Below are 23,436 nucleotides of genomic sequence, written 5' to 3' on the forward strand. Positions count from 1 at the left end.
AGAGAGAGAGAGAGAGAGAGAGAGAGAGAGAGAGAGAGAGAGTATCTAACAGGCAGTGGTCTAACAGGCATTGTGACAGTGACAGATCTAACCATATTCAGCTTAGACTCCTCCCCCCACTCTCCCTCTCTCCTCCCTCTCTCTTAATGTCCCTCTCCCTCTCCATCTCTACTTTCTCTCTCTTCCCCCTTCAGTCTCCCTCGCTCCCTCCCTCTCTTTTTTCTCTCTCCTCCTTCTCCCCCCTGTCTCTCCCCCTCCCTCTCTCTTCCCCCTCTCTCATTCGCTCCTTTGCTCCTCCCCCTCACTCCCTTTCTCTCTCTCCCCCTTCCTCCCCCATCCCCCCTCTGCTCCTCCCTCCCCCCTCTCTCTCTCTCTCTCTCTCTTTCTCTCTCTCTCTCTCTCTCTCTCTCTCTCTCTCTCCATGTTCAGCCTACATGTACTCTTCATGGAGCTCCACCTCCCAACCCAGACTGACTCACATGGAGCAACACAACATATCACCAAGACTGTGACAATCTATTTCTACATAGTACTGTATCACTCCACAGGCTACTAGTGGACTGTCTGTCTGGCAACTGTCTACTTCCCTTTGCCTGGCTGCTGAGGGGCTACTGTAAAGCCCTGTGGACTGTGGAACAAGCCGTGTTGGATATTGGTCTCTTTCTTTAGTGCATAACTGTATGGATTAACTGCTGTTCTGTACCATGGCGTTCCTGACACTCCAGGAGGATTTCAACCATGGTAAGAGAGATAGACGGCTGTAATATCAAGTTACAGACTAAGTTGAACAAGGCAGAAGAACAGTATAGGTGCAGAGGGACTCTGGTTGAAGTGTTCTATGGGCATATAGGAGAGTCTAAGAGACATGAGAGGTTTGTTGGCTGGGCGTGTAGGAGAGTCTAAGAGACATGAGAGGTTTGTTGGCTGGGCAAGATCCTGTGACTGTCTGTTTCAGCCGAATAGCAATTTAGTTTTTGACGATTGTAGATGAACAACGAGCGCTTAGAGATCTCTGTATGTCTCTCTTTTTCTCTCTCTTTCTCTCTCTGTGGTGAAATATGGTGAGCTGGAAGCATGAGTCGAGGCGGAGGCAGGCAGAAAGACAGACAGGCAGACAAGCAGGCACTCAGAAAGACAGGCATGCAGGCAGGCTTGTGATGAGCTTCCTTTGTGATTATGCCCGCTGTCATCATCACAGCAGCATATAAGGTGACAGACGGGTGTAAACAGAATTTTCACGTCTCCTTGGAGACACGGCAGTCAGAAACCACTCTTCACACTCTGAGGACAGAGAACGTTCTGTGCAGATGAACTAACACTGGAATGAAGTCCCAAATAGACCCCTATGCCCTAGGGTGCTATTTGTAATGCATCCCGGGACTCAGACAGGGATTTCTCAGCCCGTAAAGCACAGCACATCGATACAAAGTGGTCCTGTGGTAACAGTGTAGACACAGGTGTGTTGTCCCTGTGTGCATTAGGATAGAGTTTAATATGTGATATCAAAGTCACGGCAGCTTTGTTTTGTCAAATCCAGCTCCCACTATCTATGGTGCTACTTCATACTGACCATCTGTGTGGTGCTACGGCTTCAGTTTCAACAGATCAACATTAGTTACATTAGTTACATTAGTTACATTAGCAACATTAGTTACATTAGTTACATTAGTTACATTAGTTACATTAGTTACATTAGCAACATTAGTTACATTAGCTACATCAGTTACAATAGTTACCTTAGTTACATTAGTTACATAAGCTAGTTACATAAGCTAGTGTGATGGATATCCTACTACTTCAGCTCCCCTCAGCAGGTTGACAATATGAATGACAATATGAATATACAATATGAATGTTTTTTGAGGGGGAGTCTAAGGGACTCAACAAATGATACTGTAGACTAACCTTGGGGGACCTGTAGACTAACCTGTAGACTAACCTTAATCTATATATTACCGTAGTGATTAATCTATATATTACTGTAGTTATTGATCTATATATTACCGTAGTGATTGATCTATATATTACCGTAGTGATTGATCTATTTATTACTGTAGTTATTGATCTATATATTACCGTAGTGATTGATCTATATATTACCGTAGTGATTGATCTATATATTACCGTAGTGATTCATCTATATATTACTGTAGTGATTGATCTATATATTACTGTAGTGATTCATCTATATATTACTGTAGTGATTGATCTATATATTACCGTAGTGATTGATCTATATATTACCGTAGTGATTCATCTATATATTACTGTAGTGATTGATCTATATATTACCGTAGTGATTCATCTATATATTACTGTAGTTATTGATCTATGTCATAGTTATTGATTTATGTGTGAATGTAGGCAATTTGTACCATTGGTCAGAATTCTATTCAGCTACTTTTCTTTACACCTTCATATGGAACTGACCTAGAAGCTGATCTGTAGCCTGCTCCTTGGACATGGTCTCAAAATGCTCACCTCACCATGTCTGTCGCATAATAGACTGAGCATCCTTCCAGTCTCTCCATCCCACTAGTCTACATCATCATCATCATCATCCCAGGCTGGGTCAGGTAACGTTCTGCAGCATTCTCAGCCACACGGCTCTTCACATGGTCTGCTGGCCCTGCTGATGGACACTGCAGTTGATGGGAGCAACCTACCACATTGCTCCTGCTGCATCCGCGTCCGGCCTCTTCCGGTCCTCTCATTAAACTGGCCGATTCTGTTGCTCGTTCATTCATCAACATATCCTACATATCCTCCTTCCCCGCCGCTCTCCCCTGCTCTGGTGCTGCCTATGCTGATGTTGTTACATCACACTGGCTCACAGACTGACTGGTGAAGCTACTGCATAGCAGACAAGGACCCCAGACCCGCAGAATCTATCTGGATATCTCTGGATCCGAATATTTTGGCTATTCTGTTTTATTTCTGTGTGATTTTTATTCCTTTATTCGGAATATTATTTTCGGAAGGATGTAGGTAGATCGCAGTGCGAGAGATTCCACATACCGCTAGTCGGGGAAAAAAAAGAAGACAAAAAAAAACAGCAGAAAAAGGCGACAAGCCCTGCGCATCATGACAGATGGACTATCTAAATCCTCGCGCAGCACCGGTAACCTTTCCGAGGGACTTTTACCTCTAACGCGGCTAATAACCCAGTACTGTGTACCATAATCTGAAAATAGCATTTAGGCCAAACTCAGAAAACACTGCATTGCTGCTGAAGGATGAAAAACAACGGCAGCACCTCCGCAGTCCTTCGCAAGCAGAAGGATTTCCAAAACAAGTGTGTCTGTCTTGTCTGACTGACTTGCTTGGAAGTTGACACAAATATTAGTATCTCTCTTGAGTGTTGATTTTGAATATTTTTTTTTTGAATATTTTGAGAATATAAATATAATCCTCCGTCTCAGCAACTGTGTGTGACATATGGTCCAAGCGTAACAGGCACTGACTACACCTGTGCCCAGTCAATAACAGGTAAAATACACGCGAGAGAAGTACAGAAAACTATAGGTCATGATTAAATTATTGATTGAATTTGATGTGAAGATAAGCTTATACCGCCTATCGATCTGTGTTTTGCTTTTAAGTTTAATACATGAGGATTTCATTGAGCAGTCAGACTCAACCGCATAGTCGCTGTGTTTACTATAAATATAAGATATAGGCTTTATATATATATAGGCTCAATATGATTGTCAATTAGGCTATAGGCTATAGGCTTTATATAGGCCTATGGGCTGAACATGACAGGTTGTCAATTAGGCCTATGCATTATTTTATGTACAGACCTACGTCTAAAAACAATGACCTTCTGAATTAACATAATCCTAACTGTTTTAATGACTGTTACTTAATGTTTAACTGTTTTGCGTTTGAGGTTTCCCAAGGCTGCTTTGATCCTCCAGTCAATAGTGATGGCGGCCTGTTAGTGTTTTTCCTTTGTATTGGGGCTATCTATTTAGGATAAGATTCTGCCTGGCTGGCTGTCAATAACTTCAGGGCCCACAGCGTAAAATAACAGTTTATTCGGACACTAAGACTATTAAAAAAAAAACATAACAAAAAACACAGTCAGTAAAATAACATCAAACAAACATTAGAAGATAGAATCGCCCTAAATATTTGTTTTATTCCGATATTTTGAATTTACCGCCCGATTCCCCATCGTCTCCGTTCTCCACGTCTGTTGAATGACGCCGACGCTGACGCGGGCAGCCAGTCTGAATGGCGATGGTAACAGACTCGCAGCGCGGTGCGGACGGAGCGCAGCCCGACCTAATATCGCTTTGAAAAAAACATCGCTATATCAAATGAAACGGACGAGAACAGTAAGTGATTCAATACTATTTTTTTGTTTTGTTTGGTTGGATAAGTGTATTGTTATGTGGGAAGGTCGTATTGTGTTTTTAAACGGCAGATGATGTGATATTTTCGACGTCGGCTTTGTGTTAGGAGGGAGCAGGATCCGCTGTTGTATGCCTCAGAGGGACGACCACGGAGCCGAATAAAGCTAACTAGCCACGGCCTTGTGAGGTTAGCCAGCTCAACTCAAGACCCTCTGGCCAACAACAGGGCGCCTTTGTTCATGTCACGGGGATCGTTGAAAACCTCTCTCACTCGTATCGACCAAATATGTGGATAAAACGTTGTTTATATGGGTAACGTTATATAGAAGAAGCCTTTGGCTGAATATCAACGATATTTCATTTCCCCCCTGTAAGGTTAGCATAATGCGAACAGTCAACTAGGGGGTCTGTTCCCCGAATTATCACCGGAGTCGGAGGTTCACGACTTTCATGGGGGGGATCACATGGTTAACTTGGCTAGCAGTGGCTATCTGGAGAAAGTTCATCGTAATAACGTGGTTATCTTCACACAAAATAACCTATAGTCGGCAATACGGCGAGTATGTTTTGTTGGCAGGCTGCTATCGCCATGTTATTTACATTTAAACATTTCGGAGTGTTTTTCTGGTTCCGTTTTGGATAGAAAGTGTGTCGCTAGTTAGCGAATGATGCTACAGTAGCTAGTTTACCAGCCGACTCCACGATTTACTATGGAGTTGAGCCGCGCAGTGTTAACATTTATTTATTGTATTTTTTTTAAAGGAAAAAAAAGTAGCTTTTGTCCATTTGTCCCTAGATGACATATACGGATTTGTTTTTACGTTTATGCTGTCCCTCAGTCCTCTCATGCAATGAGTCATTAAAATGCACATTTAAAAAAAAAAAACAGCAAGTACTTTTTTTGAAAATAGTATACACTTTATTTTTAACTTGTTATTATTGTTTATGCCTTATAGAGAGCTGTGGTGTCATTTGACAAGGAGCCGATTTAATAAATTAACTTCACTCGCTGCAGCAGAGGGGTGAGGACCAAGAGGCTAGAGTGGCGCTACCTCAGTGGAGGAGCAGCTGAGTTGAGCCAGGCAGGGTACACAAACACGGAAGTCACTAAATCCCGAGTGGCGCAGTGGTCTCAGAGTGACGTAGAGAGCAGCTCGCTAAGACACCGCAGTACCTGGTTCGAAACCAGGCTGCATCACATCCGGCCTTGATTGGGAGTACCATAGAGCGGCGCACAATTGGCCCAGCTTCGTCCGGGTTTGGCCTGGGTCGTTGTAAATAAGATTTTGTTCTGAACTGACTTGCCTAGTTAAATAAATTAAATCAACCAAAACTAACTGGGGCAGCCTTTAAAAAGTATCTAAATACTTTTCCCAATAAAAGTCACTGGAAGGATCTGACTTGCTAAATCTAGCAACAAAGTCGCTAAATTGGCAACACTGGAGTGTCGAGAGTCATATTTAAAATGAAGTTTTTATTAAAAACTACTGATTTCATTACCCAAAGAATAGCCTGCAATTACATACATTGTTCTCTGTAATTGCAGGCTAACGCTATTCTTTGGGTGCTGAAAGAGGTATTTTTTATAAAAACTGTTATTTTATGTGAGGTCGGAGGTCCAGTCCACCCACATTTAAGCCAGGTGTACAGTTGTGGCCAAAAGTTTTGAGAATGAAACAAATATTAATTTCCACAAAGTTTTCTGCTTCAGTGTCTTTAGATATTTTTGTCAGATGTTAATATGGAATACTGAAGTATAATTACAAGCATTTCATAAGTGTCAAAGGCTTTTATTGATAATTACACGAAGTTGATGCAAAGTCAATATTTGTAGTGTTGACCCTTCTTTTTCAAGACCTCTGCAATCCTGCCATGGCATGCTGTCAATTAACTTCTGAGCCACATCCTGACTGATGGCAGCCCATTCTTGCATAATCAATGCTTGGAGTTTGTCAGAATTTGTGGGTTTTTGTTTGTCCACCCGCCTCTTGAGGATTGACCACAAGTTCTCAATGGGATTAAGGTCTGGGGAGTTTCCTGGCCATGGACCCAAATTATCGATGTTTTGTTCCCCGAGCCACTTAGTTATCACTTTTGCCTTATGGCAAGGTACTCCATCATGCTGGAAAAGGCATTGTTCGTTACCAAACTAGTTTTGCCCATTCTAACATCTGCCTAGCAACTTTCCACGGACCATATGGTCTTTATTGCAATTTGGCTGGATTACAAAGCCAGGTAGCTAGCTATTTTATTTTAGAAGTTTATTGACTAAAACTGGACGTTTTCCTAATAGTTAAAATATAAGACTATTTTCCAATAAATATCAAGGGTCTTATTCTGTTGACGTGATCATCGATGCTTGGCTGCCGTTTGACAACTAAACATCATCTCGCTCTTTTGTCGAATAATAATCAAATTATAGTCTTATAGCCACACTGTATCTATACCCACACTGTATCTATACCCACACTGTATCTGTACCCACACTTTATCTGTACCCACACTGTATCTGTACCCACACTGTATCTGTACCCACACTGTATCTATACCCACACTGTATCTGTACCCACACTGTATCTGTACCCACACTGTATCTATACCCACACTGTATCTGTACCCACACTTTATCTGTACCCACACTGTATCTGTACCCACACTGTATCTGTACCCACACTGTATCTATACCCACACTGTATCTGTACCCACACTGTATCTGTACCCACACTGTATCTATACCCACACTGTATCTATACCCACACTGTATCTGTACCCACACTATCTGTACCCACACTGTATCTGTACCCACACTGTATCTATACCTACACTGTATCTATACCTACACTGTATCTATACCCACACTGTATCTGTACCCACACTGTATCTATACCCACACTGTATCTATACCCACACTGTATCTATACCCACACTGTATCTATACCCACACTGTATCTATACCCACACTGTATCTATACCTACACTGTATCTGTACCCACACTGTATCTATACCCACACTGTATCTGTGAGCGTGCCAATACCAGAATGGACATACTTGCTATACATCTTTTTTTTTTTGTGAAAACCATCAGTAGAGTTGAAAATGTGATGAGAAACCATTTAACTTGATTTTATTTTATTTTTACATGGGAATTTAACCACAAAATGAGTTTTGATGCGCACTATGTCATCACTATGTCATCACTATGTCATCATGCACAAGTCAATTTGATGGAAACTCCGGTGGGGAAAATTTGCATATTGTTTTTATGCAGATTTTTTTTAGAATATTTGTGCCGCCAATTGGATGAAAAACCCTAGTTTGAAAGTTTTGAAATGTATTAGCTAGCATTTCTCTCCATGTATTTCTCTTTTGGGTCATCTTAAATTGGACGGTGACAGTCGTTCAGTCCGTTTGATGTCAGGCTGTTAAAACGGCTGAATGGAACTGTGTCCAGTCAGCCAGCCGTGGCAGTGTTACTATTGTCTAATTGTTGTCTGACTGCTGACCTAAAGCATTGTGTTGTTTCTGTTTCAGGTTACCCCTATGTAAAATGGAGGATAGTTTTGATTGCGACTGTGGTGAGCTTGAGCCACCCGATTGTTGAGGGCCAGACTACTCTGTGAAGACTAAAAGGCAAGACACCATTTTTGGATGAGCGGTGGTTTCAACAGGAAGAAGATTTGAGTAAATACAACAACAAAAAACAAACAAAAAACAAATAGAATTTAAAATTGTAGTTCTTTTTAGCGCAATTGTAATCAATGCAGCTACACAGGATGAGTCTATCACTGAATGTATCTGCACTGTGAGGATGCAACAAGATGCTGTTGTAGTTTTTGAATTGGCCTCTTGAGTTCATTCCATTATTGCTGGCTGTTAAACACTATAAACGTTTAAAAACGGTTTAAAAACCGGAGAAGCTGCAAAAAACAACAAACAAACAAACAAACAAAACAGATTTTGAAAAAGTAATTCATATTAGGCCTGGAAAAACTTGCTCCATTTGTCAAACAAACATGACTTTCTACTCTGGTTGTGAGTCCGAGAGCCGTGTGATTCTGTGAGGGTTAGACAGGGGGAAACAGTAGTCTTCTGTAAGGGTTATACCATCCACATGTTCTATTTTCACAATGTTACCCACCAGGCAAGACCTCCTATAGCTTATTACCAGTCAGTTTGTCCATTTTTGTATTGAACAACCCCCAAAGTCAATCGCAAACTTAGTCAAAACACCAAATCCAAGATGGCGGAGAAGTTTGAGTCTCTGATGAACATCCACGGGTTTGACCTGGGCCCACGTTACATGGACCTGAAGCCTCTGGGCTACGGAGGGAACGGCCTGGTGTTCTCAGCCATCGACACGGACTGCGACAAACGAGTGGCGGTGAAGAAGATCATTCTGACGGATCCTCAGAGCGTCAAACACGCCCTGAGAGAGATCAAGATCATCAGGAGGCTGGACCACGACAACACCGTCAAGGTAACACAGGAAATGCTGTAACGAACTGTACAATACTTTATATTGGCCTTTCATATGGAAATGTATTTTTGTCAGGACAGCAGTGGAATGGGTCAGCTCCTAACACTGCAGACAGTGGAAATGGGTCAGCTCCTAACACTGCAGACAGTGGAATGGGTCAGCTCCTAACACTGCAGACAGTGGAATGGGTCAGCTCCTAACACTGCAGACAGTGGAATGGGTCAGCTCCTAACACTGCAGACAGTGGAATGGGTCAGCTCCTAACACTGCAGACAGTGGAAATGGGTCAGCTCCTAACACTGCAGACAGTGGAATGGGTCAGCTCCTAACACTGCAGACAGTGGAATGGGTCAGCTCCTAACACTGCAGACAGTGGAAATGGGTCAGCTCCTAACACTGCAGACAGTGGAATGGGTCAGCTCCTAACACTGCAGACAGTGGAAATGGGTCAGCTCCTAACACTGCAGACAGTGGAATGGGTCAGCTCCTAACACTGCAGACAGTGGAATGGGTCAGCTACTAACACTGCAGACAGTGGAATGGGTCAGCTCCTAACACTGCAGACAGTGGAAATGGGTCAGCTCCTAACACTGCAGACAGTGGAAATGGGTCAGCTCCTAACACTGCAGACAGTGGAATGGGTCAGCTCCTAACACTGCAGACAGTGGAATGGGTCAGCTCCTAACACTGCAGACAGTGGAAATGGGTCAGCTCCTAACACTGCAGACAGTGGAAATGGGTCAGCTCCTAACACTGCAGACAGTGGAATGGGTCAGCTCCTAACACTGCAGACAGTGGAAATGGGTCAGCTCCTAACACTGCAGACAGTGGAAATGGGTCAGCTCCTAACACTGCAGACAGTGGAAATGGGTCAGCTCCTAACACTGCAGACAGTGGAATGGGTCAGCTCCTAACACTGCAGACAGTGGAATGGGTCAGCTCCTAACACTGCAGACAGTGGAATGGGTCAGCTCCTAACACTGCAGACAGTGGAAATGGGTCAGCTCCTAACACTGCAGACAGTGGAATGGGTCAGCTCCTAACACTGCAGACAGTGGAAATGGGTCAGCTCCTAACACTGCAGACAGTGGAAATGGGTCAGCTCCTAACACTGCAGACAGTATGGGGTGGGGGGGGAGAGACTCCCCTTGCTCAAGTCACACTGCAACATCAAACTCTGCAGTCATACGACTTGGCCTGAGTCGAACAATACAAGTCACTTCCAATTGTTGGACTACCTCCCACTAGTTAGTGCTTAAACAGACAGGATGGAAGTTACACTGCACACAGTCAGGAACACACAGACAACATGCAGGTGTATCTGCTCGTATGAGTTGATGTTAACATATGAACACCTTCCCTCTGCCAGGTATTTGAGACCCTTGGGCCCAGCGGTCGTCACCTAACAGAGGACATAGTCTCTCTGACAGAGGTGAACTCTGTGTACATCGTCCAGGAGTACATGGAGACAGACCTGTGTCAGCTCCTGGAGAGGGGTCTACTCTCTGAGGACCACGCCAGACTCTTCATGTACCAGCTGCTGAGAGGCCTCAAGTACATCCACTCTGCCAACGTACTGCACAGAGACCTGAAGCCTGCCAACTTGTTCGTCAACACAGAGGACCTGGTGCTGAAGATAGGAGACTTTGGACTGGCCCGGATCATGGATCCTCACTACTCACACAAGGTAAGAGGCTAAAATAGAGACTAGTTCAACTAACAGTCATTACTGTCTGTAATAACCATGTGATACCTGCCTAGCGTTCTGGCTTTATTGCCCAGAAACCAACTGGGCTAATCCCTCGGGTGACGCCATCAGCCTATCACACCACACTGCACCGCAGGAAGTTAACAAGGAGGTATGGTAGTTCCTGATGTCGCGCCTCCGTTTCCCTTCCCAGGGGAAATGCTTCCGCTGAGATAAGGGCCCTGGGAACCAATATTTCCGTTGAGGGGTGGGAGGCTGCATCCACATCCTGAGAGAGTTTAGACTGTTGACCAGGCTGTGTGGTGTTGACCAGGCTGTGTGGTGTTGACCAGGCTGCCCAGGCTGTGTGGTTGTTGACCAGGCTGTGTGGTTGTTGACCAGGCTGTGTGGGTGTTGACCAGGCTGTGTGGGTGTTGACCAGGCTGTGTGGGTGTTGACCAGGCTGTGTGGTTGTTGACCAGGCTGTGTGGTTGTTGACCAGGCTGTGTGGTTGTTGACCAGGCTGTGTGGTTGTTGACCAGGCTGCGTGGTTGTTGACCAGGCTGCGTGGTGTTGACCAGGCTGTGTGGTTGTTGACCAGGCTGTGTGGTTGTTGACCAGGCTGTGTGGTTGTTGACCAGGCTGTGTGGTTGTTGACCAGGCTGTGTGGTTGTTGACCAGGCTGCGTGGTTGTTGACCAGGCTGCGTGGTTGTTGACCAGGCTGCGTGGTTGTTGACCAGGCTGTGTGGTTGTTGACCAGGCTGTGTGGTTGTTGACCAGGCTGTGTGGTTGTTGACCAGGCTGTGTGGTTGTTGACCAGGCTGTGTGGTTGTTGACCAGGCTGTGTGGTTGTTGACCAGGCTGTGTGGTTGTTGACCAGGCTGTGTGGTTGTTGACCAGGCTGTGTGGTTGTTGACCAGGCTGTGTGGTTGTTGACCAGGCTGTGTGGTTGTTGACCAGGCTGTGTGGTTGTTGACCAGGCTGTGTGGTTGTTGACCAGGCTGTGTGGTTGTTGACCAGGCTGTGTGGTTGTTGACCAGGCTGTGTGGTGTTGACCAGGCTGTGTGGTTGTTGACCAGGCTGTGTGGTAGTATATATTGTGCACCAGTCAGGCGTTCAAACTTCAGAGATGTGGAGATGAGGCTGATATGTCTTGGCTCTGGGAGAATGTAGGTTGAGGTGGCTCTTTCCCCAGTCCTACACTGCTCTTTAGACAGGACTCCGAGGGGAGAGCAGGAGTCACAGAAGAATGAAGAAAGAGGTGAGGAGAGAGCTGAGGAGTGGAGTAGTCACCATGCAGCTACAGGTGTCTTAGATTAGTCATCACCGGGGCCTGTCTGGTGTGGGACTCGGCCCTCTCTCTCTGGCACAGCACAGGATTCACTCGGGACTTTTACAGTTAGCTAGGCCTCACACTTTCTCACACACACTGCTCAGCCCCGTGCCAGAGTCTTTTAGTGCGAGGCCACAGCTTCACACACACACACACACACACACACACACACACAGCCCAAAAGCAGCTGGTTTTAGTGGCTCATATCGCAGATCAAGTGTTGACTCGCTACTCTCCAATGACGCATCACTAGAGAACACTCTCTCCTTTGAATAGCAATCGTGCTGGGGACACGGCAGGAAACTGGCATTTCCGTGTGTGTGTGTGTGTGTGTGCGCTACAGGTGCCTGTTTGAAGGTGGAGAGATTTTCTCACGATCTTCAGTCTCTAGCCAGACATTCCCTCCTCTTCCTGCCTCTCCTAGCCCCTATAGCAGCTCTGTTCTGCTGTGTGTTTTCCCTATCTAAGCAGGTGTTGTTTTGATGAGGTGGAGGTAAGGGAACGGCCTATTGAAAAGACCCTCTGCTGATGTCAACTCTTTTTCTATTTCCGTGGACTGCAGAAGCTCAAGTGTGTGTGTGTGTGTGTGTGTGTGTGTGTGTGTGTGTGTGTGTGTGTGTGTGTGTGGACACGCTTCTCTCTGCAGAGGATCACGGCCATTTGGTGCCGCATTACATGTACCATCCAGAGAGCCTGGACACACACACAGCCTGAGTGACTCCCGTGCCCCTGCCTGACCAAGCTGCCCTGCTGTTGGGGTAGCTGGCTGGCTCTGCCTCTCTGCATGCTATTTGTACAGCTCACTCTGTCTAAATAAAGAACCAGCCCATTTGCAGCAACTAACCTTGGTCTCTGTTGGGACACTGGTAAGAACTGGCACACGTCTCAATGTATAGATATTCTAGTGTGTCTATATAGATGCTATATTTGAGCAATATGGCCCGAGAGGGTGTGGTGTATGGCACGACGTAATGCCTGGATACAGCCCTCGGCCGTGGTATATTGGTCATACACCACAAACCCCCGAGGTGCCTTATTGCTGTTAGAACCTGGTTACTAATGCAATTAGGGCAGTAAAAATGTATGTTTTGTCATACCTGTGGTATACGCTCTGATATAACACGGCTGTTAGCCAATCAGCATCCAGTTTATATTTGTATATATCTTCAGCAAGACCTACTCCATGTCCTGTGTTGTACATGACCAGAGATGGGCCCTGATTGGCTTAATATGACCAGAGATGGGCCCTGATTGGCTTAATATGACCAGAGATGGGCCCTGATTGGCTTAATATGACCAGAGATGGGCCCTGATTGGCTTAATATGACCAGAGATGGGCCCTGATTGGCTTAATATGACCAGAGATGGGCCCTGATTGGCTTAATATGACCAGAGATGGGCCCTGATTGGCTTAATATGACCAGAGATGGGCCCTGATTGGCGTAATATGACCAGAGATGGGCCCTGATTGGCTTAATATGACTAGAGATGGGCCCTGATTGGCTTAATATGACCAGAGATGGGCCCTGATTGGGTTTAAGTGATTGGGTTCTTATGGAGATTACATTGTCTGTTTCTCAGACTTCCTTTAGGCTCTATTGAAGTTCTCTGAATTTGTCCCATCCCCCCACCCTTAGAAATATTCTGAACTCTGCTAGAGGATTGAGTGGTTCTGTATGTTGAGTGGTTCTGTATGTTGAGTGGTTCTGTATGTTGAGGGGTTTGTGTGAGAGCCTGTTGTGTGCAGTTTCTCAGAGCCTCCTCAGCCTGCTTCTGTGGGACCCGCAGCAGTCAAACACCCAGTGGCCCACCACCAAGAATGTCTGGAATTCACGTGCAGGCAGGAATCAAGCATCCTGTGCATTTCCCTCCCTCCCTCCCTCCCTCCCTCCCTCCCAGCCAGTCAGTCAATCATTCCTTTGTCCTGCCTATCGTGGGAGCCTTTCTCCAAGGCTAGAGCTGCTCTCAAGCTGCTAGCGTAGCATAATCATGCCTTGAGGTTAAGCAGGGAACGTGGCTGAGCTGTTACAACCAGTGTTAGTTTAGCATTTAGCTTAGCGTGCCCTTGGGCTGACTAGACGCATGGGTTCGGCAAAAGCATTGCATTTGCGTCCGTTAGCTTAGCATTAGCAATAGCATCCCTTTTTCGGATTGGCACAGTGAGCATGGCAGGGACTCGGCCGGGACCAGAGTTAGCTAGCTTAGCAGTTAGCTTAGCATTAGCAATAGCATCCCTTGGCACAGTGAGCATGGCAGGGACTCGTCCGGGACCAGAGTTAGCTAGCTTAGCAGTTAGCTTAGCATTAGCAATAGCATCCCTTGGCACAGTGAGCATGGCAGGGACTCGGCCGGGACCAGAGTTAGCTAGCTTAGGTGTGCCCTTCAGTGAAGCAGGTCAAGGGGCATGGCTGTGTAGACTAGCATTAGCTGAGTGATATGACATCTGCTCAGTGAGGCAACTTGACCTCCTATTTTACAAGTTGTAATCCAACCCTGAAGATTTCTTAATGCAAAATGGCCTTTGACATACATACTGAGGGTTTGTTTATCGGAATATAAAAAGTTTTATTGAACCCAGTTTTGTTCTAGGAAGTTAGACAAAATTAATAACATGACGGTCTTTTACATGTGAGCAACAAGTGGTTTAAGGGGTGTTTTTTTTTTTTTAACCAAGTAAGTTAGTCATTTTCCAAACAAGTCGTTTTCATCTAAAACCCTCCAGGCCTGTGTGTCATTATGAAGAAGCAGCAGACTGTTAAGTTTGCAGATGGTCGCTGCTCTTGATGTGCAGGTGTACATTTCCTGGAATGTTATAAGGAGAGAGGAGGGGGGCTGAGACGGGGGAAGATGGGGGGAGGAAGGGAAAAATGTGGGGGGGCTGAGGCAGGGGGGGGGGGGGGGGGGGCTGAGACAGGGGGGGAGGAAGGGAAAGATGGGGGGGAGAGAGTCATTCCACCACCACACATGCTTCCTGCTGTAGCTCGGATCACTCCACCACAGTCCTCCTCCATGACACACATACTCACGTTGACCCAATTACCCAGCTATAGCAACACACACACACACACACACACACACACACACAGCGGTCCTCTTGGCTCGCCGATTCCACTCCAAGGTTCACAAGGCTTTTAAAAAATGACTTGAGTCGTGTGTAAGCAGAGCAACAGATCTAAAAGAAACCATTCTACATGCCAAACACACATTTCCTGGGGATTAAAGCTGTGTATATAAATCCATGTCTAACACACATCTCCTGGGGGTTAAAGCTGTGTGTATAAAGACATGCCTAACACACATCTCCTGGGGGTTAAAGCTGTGTGTATAAAGACATGCCTAACACACATCTCCTGGGGATTAAAGCTGTGTATATAAATCCATGTCTAACACACATCTCCTGGGGGTTAAAGCTGTGTGTATATAAATACATGCCTAGCACACATCTCCTGGGGATTAAAGCTGTGTATATAAATCCATGCCTAACACACATCTCCTGGGGATTAAAGCTGTGTATATAAATCCATGCCTAACACATCTCCTGGGGATTAAAGCTGTGTGTATAAAGACATGCCTAACACACATCTCCTGGGGATTAAAGCTGTGTGTGTGTGTGTATGTATGTGTATATATATATATATATATATATATAAGTCAGTGTGTGTGTGTATAGCTAGCTTCGTGTGGTTCTCTGAGGAAATGTAGCCACTAATCCTCTGTCACCAGGTTCTCTGAGACAACCCTATAGTACTCTACAACTGCTGCCTTCCTCTTATTTTCCTCCTCCCTTCCTCTACACTCCCTCTTCATCCTCCCTCTCTTCCCTTCCTCTCTCCCCCCCCCCCTTCCTTCCACTGAGGTGTTAGCCACCCATCTGAGACAGAAATATATGATGTTTTTTTTTTTTTTCTAAACCACATTGCACAAATGAAGCTAAAATAAAAATGTAAACTATTCTACACAGAAAAAAGGCTTTACATAGAGAACCATAGCATGCATATGGCTGTTCTTCCTGTCATGAATGGAAGACCCACTAGTCTGGCAGTGAGAACAGCACAGCGCTCAGTGAGTGGAAACAGGGTTTTCTCTCTGTCACACACTGGGCTAGATAACACGGCCTCTCTGACTGTTGCAAACCTGTGGCTTTGGTCTGGTCTGGAGAAATGACTTAATGCGTCACTCCGGGTGTGTGTGTGTGTGTGTGCGTGTGTGTGACGTGTATGAATTCTCCTGAAATGAGTTAGACAATTAGTTAGAATGTTCACTTGTTGTAATCTGCTGTGGATTCTCAGAACCTCTTTCATTCTAGACTTCTTATGCAACATTACAGGCAGTCTACCATGCTGGTTGTTGCCAAATCTCTGACTACAGTCGTCTTGACTGCTGGGAACTGCTTGGAGTTTCCTCATTTGTGATAGTGGTATTGACTGATTTCATGACATTCTGCTGGCTGGTTGGCTGGCAGACTGTTCTGGCTGGCTGGTTGGTTTTCTGACTGCTCCTTCAGTTGCTTAAAAGCTGCTGATGCAAGAGAGACATCTACCCATTTCTAAATATACCCACCCAGCCAACCGGGCCCTGGTGTTGCTTAGAATATCCACCAGGGTTTGTTAAGTAGATCATTTCTCCTGTCTCTACATCTAGATCATTCTGTCATTCAACCTAGATCATTTCTCCCGTCGCTACATCTAGATCATTCTGTCATTCAACCTAGATCATTTCCAGTTGGTGCACATGTCTCCTGGCCCGCTAGCTGAGCCTTGTTGTCCCTTGGCCTGCTAGCTGAGCCGTGTTGTCTCTAGGTCCGCTAGCTGAGCCTTGTTGTCTCTTGGCCCGCTAGCTGAGCCTTGTTGTCTCTTGGCCCGCTAGCTGAGCCTTGTTGTCTCTTGGCCCGCTAGCTGAGCCTTGTTGTCTCTTGGTCCGCTAGCTGAGCCTTGTTGTCCCTTGGTCCGCTAGCTGAGCCTTGTTGTCCCTTGGTCCGCTAGCTGAGCCTTGTTGTCCCTTGGTCCGCTAGCTGAGCCTTGTTGTCCCTTGGCCCGCTAGCTGAGCCTTGTTGTCCCTTGGTCCGCTAGCTGAGCCTTGTTGTCCCTTGGTCCGCTAGCTGAGCCTTGTTGTCCCTTGGCCCGCTAGCTGAGCCTTGTTGTCCCTTGGCCCGCTAGCTGAGCCTTGTTGTCCCTTGGCCCGCCAGCTGAGCCTTGTTGGCCCGCCAGCTGAGCCTTGTTGGCCCGCTAGCTGAGCCTTGTTATGAGCTGAAGACATTAGACTGCTTAGTATGGGACTATCCTACCTGAGCTAATTCATTGATTTATTGGTATGTCCATAATAAAGGAGGCCATGGTTACAGACTGGTGTTCATTACATTTAGTAGGTCAGCACAACCTGTGTGCTTCTCAAAATTGTATAATGATATTCTGACTGACACACAGGGTGTGTGTGTGAGTGAGCCTTTCTAGCGACAGAGACCGAAACAGCCAGCTCACCACTCTGACGTAGCAGGGAACCAAACAGAAGCCAATGGAACACAACGGGGAGGGGCGGGGCCTACCTGAATTTGTCCAATAGAAACTTGTTTTCATTGCAAAATGTTTTCCATTTGGATTAAATGGTTTCAGTTGTGAAATGTTTTTCGACTAATGATTTCTCCCCAGGTCAGAGGGTGTTGTTTTACCACTGTAGCACACACACACACACACACACACACACACACACACACAGCATGGGACCTTGTGGGGATCTAGAATTGATTTCCATTCAAAATCCTATTTTCCTTAACGGCTAACCCTTAAGCTTAAAATAGCCTTTGACCTTGTGGGTGTGATCTTGTTTTACTGTCCTTGTGGGGACTTTTGAGGATGGAAGAACAAGACGGGGGCACTGGTTTGGTGGGTGCCTTTTGTGTTGCAGGGCCTGAGGGCAGACTGGCAGGCAGCGTATTGTTGCTGACTCTACTGTCCCGGAAGTACAGATCGGTGTGTGTGTGTGTGTGAGGCAGGGGGATTATCCTGCTTTCTGTGGCTGCTGACTGGGCCTGTGTATGTCTCCTCGCTCTTTCTCTCCCTTTTTTCCCTTTCTGTGTTTTCTCTCCATTTTTGTGCGGCAAAGGGGCGAGGCTGTAGGGGCAAGGCTGTAGGGGCGAGGCTGTAGGGGCAAGGCTGTAGGGGCGAGGCTGTAGGGGCCAGGGTCGAGGCTGTAGGGGCAAGGCTGTAGGGGCGAGGCTGTAGGGGCCAGGGTCGAGGCTGTAGGGGCCAGGGTCGAGGCTGTAGGGGCCAGGGTCGAGGCTGTAGGGGCCAGAGGTGAGGCTGTAGGGGCCAGAGGTGAGGCTGTAGGGTCCAGGCTGTAGGGGCCAGGGGCGAAGCTGTAGGGACCAGGGGCGAGACTGTAGGGGCCAGGCTGTAGGGACCAGGGGCCAGGCTGTAGGTGGAGGAGTGGGTGGGTGGGATTGAGCTCTGGGACAAACGTACGTGTATCTCCTGTCGTCACTGAGGATACTGCAGGCAGGTCTAATGTGACAGGCCCGAGCAGAGCTCTAGTAGCTTTGATCTACCAGGGTGGGTGACTGGCCGCTGGGTAACACAAACAAACAGCGACTGCACTACTGTTGACCAGGGTCCATGTAGGGAACAGGGAGCCGTAGGGCTTTACAGTGCACTACTGTTGACCAGGGTCCATGTAGGGAACAGGGAGCCGTAGGGCTTTACAGTGCACTACTGTTGACCAGGGTCCATGTAGGGAACAGGGAGCCGTAGGGCTTTACAGTGCACTACTGTTGACCAGGGTCCATGTAGGGAACAGGGAGCCGTAGGGCTTTACAGTGCACTACTGTTGACCAGGGTCCATGTAGGGAACAGGGAGCCGTAGGGCTTTACAGTGCACTACTGTTGACCAGGGTCCATGTAGGGAACAGGGAGCCGTAGGGCTTTACAGTGCACTACTGTTGACCAGGGTCCATGTAGGGAACAGGGAGCTGTAGGGCTTTACAGTGCACTACTGTTGACCAGGGTCCATGTAGGGAACAGGGAGCCGTAGGGCTTTACAGTGCACTACTGTTGACCAGGGTCCATGTAGGGAACAGGGAGCCGTAGGGCTTTACAGTGCACTACTGTTGACCAGGGTCCATGTAGGGAACAGGGAGCTGTAGGGCTTTACAGTGCACTACTGTTGACCAGGGTCCATGTAGGGAACAGGGAGCTGTAGGGCTTTACAGTGCACTACTGTTGACCAGGGTCCATGTAGGGAATAGGGAGCTGTAGGGCTTTACAGTGCACTACTGTTGACCAGGGTCCATGTAGGGAACAGGGAGCGGTAGGGCTTTACAGTGCACTACTGTTGACCAGGGTCCATGTAGGGAACAGGGAGCCGTAGGGCTTTACAGTGCACTACTGTTGACCAGGGTCCATGTAGGGAACAGGGAGCTGTAGGGGAAGCTTCCAGAAGCAGATTGTTCTGTTGTTACAGCTTTGATGAGTCTCTGCTTCTCAACCATTAAGAGGTCGTTAGCTGAATGTAGTTAACAGGATCAATGGTGCTTTTGAAGTCGATACAGACCTGGAGAGAGAGAGAGAGAGAGACACACACACACACACACTGCAGTACAGTAGGATGACAACTGTTTCATTCATTGAAATAAACTAGTAACCTATGGGTCTGTGTTTTAGGTGTATCTCATAAGAGCTGAAAAACCAGTTTCAGTCACATTCTGTTTATTCATTCTGAACACACACAGAGGGAGAGGGGTTGAGTCATTCTGAACAGGGAGAGAGAGGTTGAGTCATTCTGGAGAGAGAGGGGAGGGGTCCTATGAATTCAGGTTTATCAGGCTCTTGCTCCCGTTCAACTCTTAGTGCGCAATTCTCACTAAAGAAGTGTTAACTCACCCTCCCCTCTTCCTCTCTGCCTCCTCCTCCAGGGTCATCTTTCTGAGGGCTTGGTGACTAAATGGTACCGGTCTCCTCGCCTGCTGCTCTCTCCTAACAACTACACCAAGGCCATTGACATGTGGGCTGCCGGATGCATCTTCACCGAGATGCTCACCGGGAAAACGCTCTTCGCAGGTCAGTCAAGCACAGACTCACACGGGTTACCGGTGAGGCAGGTTCACTGTGCCACTGAACCGCGGGGCGGAAATGTAGGCCACAGGCTTCATGGCACGTGGGTTCTGGCAGAGCTCACACTCTCTCTGACTGACATGGTGTGACTGATATTGGTTTTGAATTGGTGTTCTGCAGGAGCCCATGAACTGGAGCAGATGCAGCTGATCCTGGAGTCCATCCCTGTGCTGAGAGAAGAGGACAGGCAGGAGTTACACAGTGTTATCCCCGTCTTCATACACGGCGACATGTCCCAGCCGCACAACCCACTGGCCAAGCTACTGCCCGACGTCAGCCCACAGGGTGAGTCTAGACTCGCACTCGTGTAGACACAGTGACATGTCCCAGCCACACAACCCACTGGCCAAGCTACTGCACAACGTCAGCCCACAGGGTGAGTCTAGACTCGCACTCGTGTAGACACATACACGGTGACATGTCCCAGCCACACAACCCACTGGCCAAGCTACTGGCCAAGCTACTGGCCAAGCTACTGCCCGACGTCAGCCCACAGGGTGAGTCTAGACTCGCACTCGTGTAGACACATACACAGTGACATGTCCCAGCCACACAACCCACTGGCCAAGCTACTGGCCAAGCTACTGCACGACGTCAGCCCACAGGGTGAGTCTAGACTCGCACTCGTGTAGACACATACACAGTGACATGTCCCAGCCACACAACCCACTGGCCAAGCTACTGGCCAAGCTACTGGCCAAGCTACTGCACGACGTCAGCCCACAGGGTGAGTCTAGACTCGCACTCGTGTAGACACATACACAGTGACATGTCCCAGCCACACAACCCACTGGCCAAGCTACTGGCCAAGCTACTGGCCAAGCTACTGCACGACGTCAGCCCACAGGGTGAGTCTAGACTCGCACTCGTGTAGACACATACACAGTGACATGTCCCAGCCACACAACCCACTGGCCAAGCTACTGGCCAAGCTACTGGCCAAGCTACTGCACGACGTCAGCCCACAGGGTGAGTCTAGACTCGCACTCGTGTAGACACATACACAGTGACATGTCCCAGCCACACAACCCACTGGCCAAGCTACTGCACGACGTCAGCCCACAGCGTGAGTCTAGACACACAGTCACACTCCTGACGTACACACACACCCGCACTGGACAAACTGATGCCTGACATACCACCAGGTGAACACACACAACATACCACCAGGTGAACACACACAACATACCACCAGGTGAACACACACAAACTAACACAATCCTATTCTATACCATATTGTCCCGTACATATTGTCCCGTACATATTGTCCCGTACATATTGTCCCGTACATATTGTCCCGTACATGCCACACTGCACCATGGTAAATGCTCCTCTTCCCTTCCAGCCCTGGATTTCCTGCAGAAGATCCTGACCTTTAACCCCATGGACCGTCTGACAGCAGAAGAAGCCCTAGCCCACCCTTACATGTCTGACTACTCCTTCCCCCTGGACGAACCCGTCTCGCTGCACCCCTTCCACATAGAGGATGAGGTGGATGATATCTTACTGATGGACCAGGGTCACAGCCACACCTGGGACAGGTACATGGAGACGTACTGTAGTCTACATACACACACTGTTATAGAATAGGGTTTATTTTACTGTGGAGGTCAAACTCAGGGGGTTTGTGTTTTGGGTTGTCTTAACCCTTCATCTCCCTCCACCCAGCAGGTACCGTGACAGCCAGCTTTCAGAAGGGGACTGGCACCTCCACACCCACAGCACTCTGGACACTGACGAGGTACAGGTGGACCCTCGGGCTCTGTCTGACCAAACTGACGAGGAGGAGGTTCAGGTACGGAGAGAGAGACACACACACACACACACACACACACTCCTTCCTCAAGTCACCACCCTAACCCCTGTCCCTCCTACCCCTCCAGGTGGACCCTCGTAAGTATGCAGACGGAGACCGGGAGTTCCTGGACGATCCTTCCTACGGCTACTCCTCCCTCTTCACTCCCGAACGCTCGTGGCCCGACCCCGATGACGAACACTTCGACCTTCACCACGAGAACAAGTACTGTGACCTGGAGTGTTCCCACACCTGTAACTACAAGGTGGTGTCTCCGTCCTACCTGGATAACCTGATCTGGAGGGACAGCGTGGTCAACCACTACTACGAGCCCAAGCTCATTATAGATCTGTCCAACTGGAAGGAGCAGCAGAGTAAAGAGAAACAGGCTCAGGCTGCAGGCAGAGACAAGGAGCACAAGGCCCAGAAGAGCAAGTGTGAGAAGAACGGCCTGGTGAAGGCTCAGATGGTTCTACAGGTAGAGAAGGGCCCGGTGGAGAAGGACTCCCAGCAAGAGAAGAACCAGACCCAGACTACTCAACAGAATCGAGGCTTCGACTTTGACTCCTTCATCGCCGGCACCATCAAACTGAGCCTGCGAACTGAGCCCAGCGACGTGGGACTCCTGGGGGACGTGGGCCTCCTGAGCGAGGTGGGAGTGGGCCTCCTGAGCGAGGTGGGCCTCCTGAACGAGCTCAACTCGTCTGTGTCCCAGCTGGAGGCTCCGCGGTCAGGCTCCATGTCCAAAACCATCAGCCAGGAGAAGGAGGAGAAGTGCCTGGTGAACTTTGCTCAGGTCAGCATCACCGTGGGGACCGCTGGGTCTGGGGCGCGTCCCGCACACCCCTGGGAGAGCTTCGGAGGAGGGGAGAGGGTGGAGGAGCGGAGAGGTGGGTGTCTGATGGACGGGGCGGGGCGCTGGGACGTTGGGAAAGAGGAGCAGCTCCAGAAGGACAGCTGCTACACCAGCTACCTGGACAGACTGTTCAGCAGGAAGGACGAGGGCAGCGGGGAGAGTGCTGCTAGCGCCGCCGACACCCCAGAACCTGAGCCCTCGGATGTGGGAGGGGAGAGGGAACGGGACGAGGGGGGCTTCCTGGCGCGGAGCGGAGAAATCATGTTTAACATGCAGCTGGACTCTCTGGCGCTGCCGGGATTCGCTGCTACGACCGACGTGCCGCTCAAATCCATCCAGGCCTCCCTCGCTCCCTCCACGGTCAAATGCTCGCCTCAGATCGCCCACACAACCTACAGCAGCTTCTTCAAGCATCTGAATTAAAAAAACAAAACATAAATGATACAATACCATGTTCCTCACAGTGCAAGATCTCTAGGCTGGTTCTGTTCTGTTGTATTTTATTTCATTATCATAGTAATGTTATTTTACTTGAATCATTTCATACCTTATCGTATGGCTCCTTTCTTTTTTTTTTTAAATATAAACTTTTATTTGTATATTTTTTTTTTAGTTGTTGTAGGAGTTAAAAGGTAAAATAGACTGGGTTGAAAGTTGCTAGCATATGAAAACATCAGAGTTATTACCTCCGGGGTCACTGACCCTATACCTGAGTTGATCTGCCCAATTATCCCTCAGCATCCACAACCTGGCAGCATTTACACTGCACACTGACTACTGTAGACTAGAAGGAGAGGAGAGAAGGAATGGGGAAGAGAGAGAG

The 23,436-nt window shown here is 47.8% G+C and overlaps 1 protein-coding gene across 4 annotated transcripts; it reads left to right on the top strand.

Moving 5' to 3' along the window:
* The first annotated feature begins 472 nt into the window (after positions 1 to 472).
* LOC139411757 (mitogen-activated protein kinase 6-like) lies at positions 473 to 23,046 on the top strand. Of its 4 annotated transcripts, none has more exons than XM_071158481.1 (8): positions 473 to 741; positions 7,894 to 8,839; positions 10,209 to 10,526; positions 19,764 to 19,908; positions 20,083 to 20,247; positions 21,308 to 21,503; positions 21,631 to 21,757; positions 21,846 to 23,046. In XM_071158481.1, the coding sequence occupies exons 2-8, from the start codon at positions 8,603 to 8,605 to the stop codon at positions 23,034 to 23,036; spliced, it is 2,379 nt and encodes a 792-aa protein (XP_071014582.1). In that variant the 5' UTR covers positions 473 to 741; positions 7,894 to 8,602; the 3' UTR covers positions 23,037 to 23,046. The 4 variants fall into 4 exon arrangements, with proteins under 4 accessions (XP_071014582.1, XP_071014585.1, XP_071014581.1 ...); XM_071158484.1 differs by having other exon boundaries at positions 21,634 to 21,757; XM_071158480.1 differs by lacking the exon at positions 473 to 741 and adding an exon at positions 4,227 to 4,343.
* The last annotated feature ends 390 nt before the right edge of the window (positions 23,047 to 23,436 follow it).

This window comes from Oncorhynchus clarkii, chromosome 6 (genome assembly GCF_045791955.1).
Source record: "Oncorhynchus clarkii lewisi isolate Uvic-CL-2024 chromosome 6, UVic_Ocla_1.0, whole genome shotgun sequence".
Lineage (NCBI taxonomy): Eukaryota > Metazoa > Chordata > Actinopteri > Salmoniformes > Salmonidae > Oncorhynchus > Oncorhynchus clarkii.